The following is a 6,135-nucleotide window of genomic DNA, read 5'->3' on the forward strand; positions in this document are numbered from 1 at the left end:
GACCTAAGCTATGAGTTTAATGCACTGCTGTCTTCCCATATTATATGCACTGTGTGTACTGGTCAGTTCCCACTCTAATGGCTATATAAGCTGTGTATGTGTATGATCAGAATGCGAATTCAGTGAGCCCACTAACCTTGCACTCCAGATCTCAATCCCATCGCTGGGTTGTGTGTGTGTGTGTGTGTGTGTGTGCATGTATTTACATGTGTACATGTGTATGTGTGTGTTTGCAGATAAATCTTGACCTTTAAGGTAGTCAAGGGCAATGAAAGCAATCTTGCAAAGTATTTACCTGTCAAAATGATGACTTTTTAACTTGAGAGAGAAAATGAGACATCTAAATTTTTGAATTTCAAAGAAGTTTCTCTCTCTCTACGTGTGTGTGTGTGTGTGTGTGTGTGTGTGTGTGTGTGTGTGTGTGTGTGCACTTACATACATGTAGCTGTGTTGTGAGTGTGTGTGTGAGTACACGTGAGACCTGTTTTTCATTTTCATCCTCCAGTTGCAGGCGTTGTTGGATGCAGTTCCTGGCCTGTAGGAAAGCCTTCCTCTGGGCACGCTCAGTGAGGACCCGCACAAACACGCCAGACAGGTTGACACCAACCAGCAAAACTGCATTTGCCAGCAACTACAGAAACATAGAGAAAATGTCATTGTTCAGTGTGTGTGTGTGTGTGTGTGTGTGTGTGAGTGTGTGTGTATGTGTGTGTGTGTGTGAGTGTGTGTGTGTGGTAAATTTGGAGTGTGGCAAAAGAATGAGAGTGAGCCAGGAGTGAGTAAGAGGCTACATGGAGAAAGGAAAGAGAGAGTGCTCCAAATATACAGAAGGGAGTGTCTTGAACAAAGATGGCTCACTGGGCTAATTTTTCCCAGTCTACCCTGAGATAAAAAGCTGGAACACATAAAGTGAAACAAAGTCACATATTACAGTGTCAACATTGACAAAAAGTAATTAGGTGCTCTTCATTTGAGATAACGATAAAGTGCTGAATTAAAATTAGATTGAGAGGTTTGCCTGTTTGTACTTGATCCTAGCCCTCTATTCTGTTGGGGAGAATAAAAAGAACCACCTCCTTTGTGCCATCCGTAGCCATTCACAGATTACTTTTTCCAATCCCAGGCTAAGACTATTGTAAAAGGCCTTATGAGAGTGGCTCAGAGAGTGCAAACACAGAGTCAAGCTAGTCATTATCACAAGCACTCAGTCTGTGGACTGGCAGGTCAAATTAAAGGGAGCCGTTGGTTGATTGTGTAAAGGGTAATACTTATTGATCTGCAGTTATGAATTGGCAACGCCTTTACCCACTGTGATGCCTTGGAAAGAGACAGAAAAGTGACTGTCAATTCTGCACATGGGAATCAAGACTGTGCTTTGTGCCAATAGCAGAGTGGAAGCTTTTATCCACTGAACAGAAGTAACTGGAAACCAACTTGCCCTAACGACACTAGTGGAGTCACTGGTCTCCCCTAATTTTTAACTAATTTTCGATGTGAAAGTGTTTCCACAGTTTCATAAGATGTATCGACATAACGTGTTGTGGTTCAGTAGCATGACAACAACAAATCTGGAATGCCCAGTATAAAGTGGCCCTCTGGGTAAAAAATTAAGGACTGTGTAAAAGTTTGAGTCACACAATATATTATAAGACATTTGCCTATTTATTTGAATGTCTATTTATATGTATATGCCGTAAATCAAAAACACTACCAAAACAAACATTAATACAGTACAAAGTAAGAGTGGTGTGGGTTTTCAGAATAGACTGTATCCTGCTAGGCATCGCGACTCCAGCACCTTCAGCACTGCGTCTTTAAGCATGATGACAACTTCAAAAACATTGAACCATTAAGCCATCCATCTGTCCACTGCCTGAATGAGCAGAACAGAGCTCCGTCCTCCACAGAACCGATCCAGGGCAGGACTACTCAGTCGAACAAACGCAGAGTGGCAACTGGCAAAAGAAGACTCTCAGAACAATCTCCCATGCTACCCCTTTTCTTAAAGCAAACACATGCTTACTGGTTTAATAAAAGGCTTTTCATACAATTTTAGTGCTTGACTTTGAAACGGTACTTTAAGTAGGCCAAATATGTTCATGTTAAAATAACCATATTAAGTATTAAACATTAATAATAATGTATATTATTAAACATTAATAAACCAAAAACATTCTGGAAAAAAAATCAGATGTTAACTGAAGTAAAGAATGATAGTTCTAATAAAGTGTCTCACTGCTAAACTTGCAAACATAGGGCTTTAAGTAAACAGAGCCCTCTGGAGGTAGGCTGCTTTAGTTCTACAGTATTTAGTATGATCGTAGCGAACATTAGCTACTGGTATATTCAGAGTGAACTTCTGTTTCTGTGGTTTCTATTTAGCAAACAACATTACATTTATGAAAGACCACTGTGAGTCACAACGAATAACTCGTCACTTCACTGTAAATTAGTAAATGATTTATTACGAGAACGCAAAGGTACAGCTTGTTCTCAGAAAAGTCCGTTATAATGGCGCATATCTCAAAAATGTCCCTCTGACGTTTTATTCGTGTTTTACATTTTACATTCTTTCATTTTATTTGTTTTACGGGGACGTTTTATTTCATATTCATTCCTATATAAAACATGAAAATGATTTTACATAATTCATTAAACGCATTAAAAGTAGGCTAGTAGTGAGTATTATACTTAAGCCGTATTTTAAGAAGGTAATATTCAGTATCATTAAGCGTGTCAGATATGTGTATTAAAAAAAAATTAAAACTAAAATCTCGTTAGAATAGTTGGGGTGCAATTCTGATTAATCTTTGAGTGCTTCCGAGGTTCACATGTCTACAATCTATCTTAAATTCGTAGCGAAGAGAGTGTGAAATGTAAGGTTTAGATCAAATGAAGCAGAAGCGGACCCCAGGGCTCGCATGTAGTAACAAAGCAAATGACTTGTGATAGCCATGTGATGACCATGGCCACGCTCCCAAAGTTCCACGGAGCACATCTGCCCCTTTTTTTTTTTTTTTAGAACCATCGATTTGAATTTGAATAAAAAGTTGCTTTCAGAGTGGAGCGTGTAGACAGAGAGTGACAAGGCGTTGGGTTATGTGGTTTCGAATTACGCTCAGTGAGAATTCCCTGTTAAGCTCCACTAGTGGACGGAATAGAGTACCGAGAGCGCGTCCTCACACACGCGATCCAGTATTTTAAAGCCTAAAACATTCATTTCGATCATTTTAAACACGACACACTTTTAATGAGCATTAAAGGTCTTCTAACGACTGACATTTCCGTGACTTTTAGGGTCAATGTATCTTCCTCGAGCCGCTGGAGGGGACGTCAGCCAGGTTTGTGCACTCGCGTTTGAAGCGGTACAGCCCGTCCGGTGCTTTTCTCGTCCCTCCCTCCACTCTCATAATGCACGTGCAGCGTAGGCGCGGGATATAATCAACACTGGGGCGTATGAGTTATCGACCAAACAATTCTCTACAACCACATATATGCATAAACATTTGCAATTCTATCTTACTAAATGTAAAAAAAAAAAAAAAAATTGACAGAGCTTACCGGAGTCCATACCCGTGGCCTGTGGGCTGTCACGGATGTTGCAGTGACAATGAAATGAGATGCAGCCACCAAGATGCCGAACAACACGGCCAGAAGTGTCCGCACCGGGAGGAGGGAGTAAGCAACGAACGTCACGAGCATTAGCTGCCACACACCTTGCTCAGGTGCCGTAGCCGTTTCATAAGGCCCTTGCGCGCTATGCGCGCTGTGCTGCGCTCCGGGACCAATTGCGAGAGGGAATGGACAACAGAGCAGGGCAAAGGTAAAACTGAAAAGAAGAGCGAGCCTTGCTATTTGCTGCAGCTGCGTCACCTGTAAATATTTGACGTTGGTGACGATGAAGAGTGAAGTGAAAATGACGCAGTGCACCGGGTGCGAGCCCTTGGAGACGGTGAAACGCGAACCGGCGGACAGCAGCTCAACCAGCGCCAGCGTTGACGCGGCGAGGATGAGGACGGCCAGCGCTTTGAGCGTCGCTGTCTGCTCGAGTTTCAGATTATACTTCTGGAAAAGACTCTCGAGCTCCTTGCAGTCGAATTCATCCTCGCAGGGCATGCGCGCGAACGGTGTGCCGGTAAGGCAGCGAGTTTTTGTCCGCCGTGTTTGGACTCTGGGAAACGGAACTTCCTCCATACCGGGGCCATTCATACATTCGGACCCGGCGCGACTCCGACTCCTCACGAACACCTCGCGTCCCGCGTTTCTGTTGACATGGATGAAACACCGTCCTGCCCTCCACAGAGCGCGCGCGTTGCAGCTGTAAATGACTTGAAGCCGTTTGCACCAGCTCGCTAGTGTTTAATCCTCTACACGCGCGCCACCATCCACAGGTTGGTGACTGCTGTCTGGTGTGCTGGCGGAGAGAGTGAAATAGGGAACGCAGCACGCGCAAGAAACACCCGCCTCCGCTTTCCTCTCGCACCCCTCCCTCCGCGCGGCGGTCTCCGTGGACTCGGCCGCCCGTAGCGCCTGCAGTTTGTTCGGCCCCAGAAGGAGGTTAACATCGACAGTGCGTAGCCGGGACTCCCCTCTCTGCATCCTACCACCGCATCTCAGATCGCGCTCAGATCGAATCACGCCTGCGCAGCGTCAGCTTGGGAAGCAAGGCACGTCTCTCGGTTCTCCACTGCCCCGCCCCCTTCCATAGCCCCCTACCCCGCCAAAAGAAGCATCACATCAGTTGTGGCAGATGCATGGGTTAGCGAAACAGCTATCCTCTACGGATGAAGAACATTCCCCCAGCCTTAATAACACTTATAGGCTGGTTTGTGAGACGATAACTGGGGCAAGTGCGGTTTTGATTTTTGATGTGAGCTCATGGCACGAGATGTGAGATGAATGGGACAGAAATAACCCGGGAGAATTTCCCCGCCGCGCTGACGGGATGCTGTACGGTGTTATAAATAGAAGTCGGTCCTGATGAGAGGCATCGCATCAGTGGCCTTTTAATTAAGCGCTTTAATTCCAGCTCGAGCCTTTGTTTTGAGCACCGTTTGAGCCCGAGCGGCGCTCCGTTACCAATCCGGTGAGGAGCAGGTGTTTCGGATTACTGATCGCATTCATCTATTATTCTCGCACATCTGTCACTAAATTGATTACCACCGAGCGTCTAAGTGGATTTTTACATTGGTACAATAAGGTTCAGGAGGCGCGCGTACCATACTATTAATGATAAGTTTCTCGCGCATTCATTAGACTAATGTTAATTGGTCCGCCAAGGGGGCGATTGAAATCCCATTTCTTATTCTGCACTAGAGCAATAAGTCACAAGTGCACTGAAATATACCCAGACCCATTAAGTCTTCAAACACAAGTCAAAGACTTCGCATTACAAAATAACCATAGACATATCATCCATGTGAAAAAGCATGATTTATTCTTAATATTTTCATAAAAAATAACATCTATATCCCTCGTGTTACCCTCAATGTCCACGATCGCAAATGGACTTCAAAAAGATAGTTATAATAGACTATAGTGTTGTTGTTCCTAGGCCTAAATTATAAAGTTTTAAATTGTTATTACTAAGCTTTTAAATTACAATTGCTTATCAATTTTCTATCATGTAGGCACAGTGAAAAAAAACTATAATCATATTCTGATGCCATTGCTTAGAGGAAAATCTTTTACGCTGATTTTTTTCCCCAAAAGCATGTCACAGTTGCTCCACTGCACGAAGCATTCTCCCATTGCCAAGACATCAGTGCGCAAATTCCCATATTGCTATAACGAGGTGGCATCTCTTCTTCAGCTCACCCCACAGGCTGTCCGTGGCATTTAGATCAGACAACTAGGATGGCCCTTGAAAAGGCTGTGTGGTTAGCAAGCCTGAAAGCTCCTTTTCGTATCTCAGCTTCCCATAGAACCAGTGTCAGTCGAAGTTTGAACTCTGCTTGTGATGTGATTAGAGCAGAGGCTTCTGCAACAATGCCTTAGGTATAGACATGGCATCTTGTAGTCTGGGGGACCTGCAAACCCCCAAACTGCAACAGACACCTGCAGTTCTCTCACTGTGACTGGTGGATAAATCTCCAGATTTAGCTTTTAGCTTTTAGCTTGCTTGATCTGTTGCAA

General features: G+C 44.1%; 1 protein-coding gene across 1 annotated transcript in view; it reads right to left on the reverse strand.

The window, feature by feature from the left end:
* adcy1a (adenylate cyclase 1a) overlaps positions 1 to 4,544 on the reverse strand; it is a 33,847-nt gene extending 29,303 nt beyond the window's left edge. Inside the window, exons 1-2 of the mRNA XM_035524718.1 lie at positions 3,562 to 4,544; positions 482 to 631 (exon numbers count right to left, since the gene is read on the reverse strand). Coding sequence (XP_035380611.1) covers positions 482 to 631; positions 3,562 to 4,209 — 798 coding nt within the window. The 5' untranslated portion in view covers positions 4,210 to 4,544. The remainder of the gene's footprint in view (positions 1 to 481; positions 632 to 3,561) is intronic.
* Positions 4,545 to 6,135: the final 1,591 nt, after the last annotated feature.

Source organism: Electrophorus electricus, chromosome 3, assembly GCF_013358815.1.
Source record: "Electrophorus electricus isolate fEleEle1 chromosome 3, fEleEle1.pri, whole genome shotgun sequence".
In the NCBI taxonomy this organism is placed as follows: domain Eukaryota; kingdom Metazoa; phylum Chordata; class Actinopteri; order Gymnotiformes; family Gymnotidae; genus Electrophorus; species Electrophorus electricus.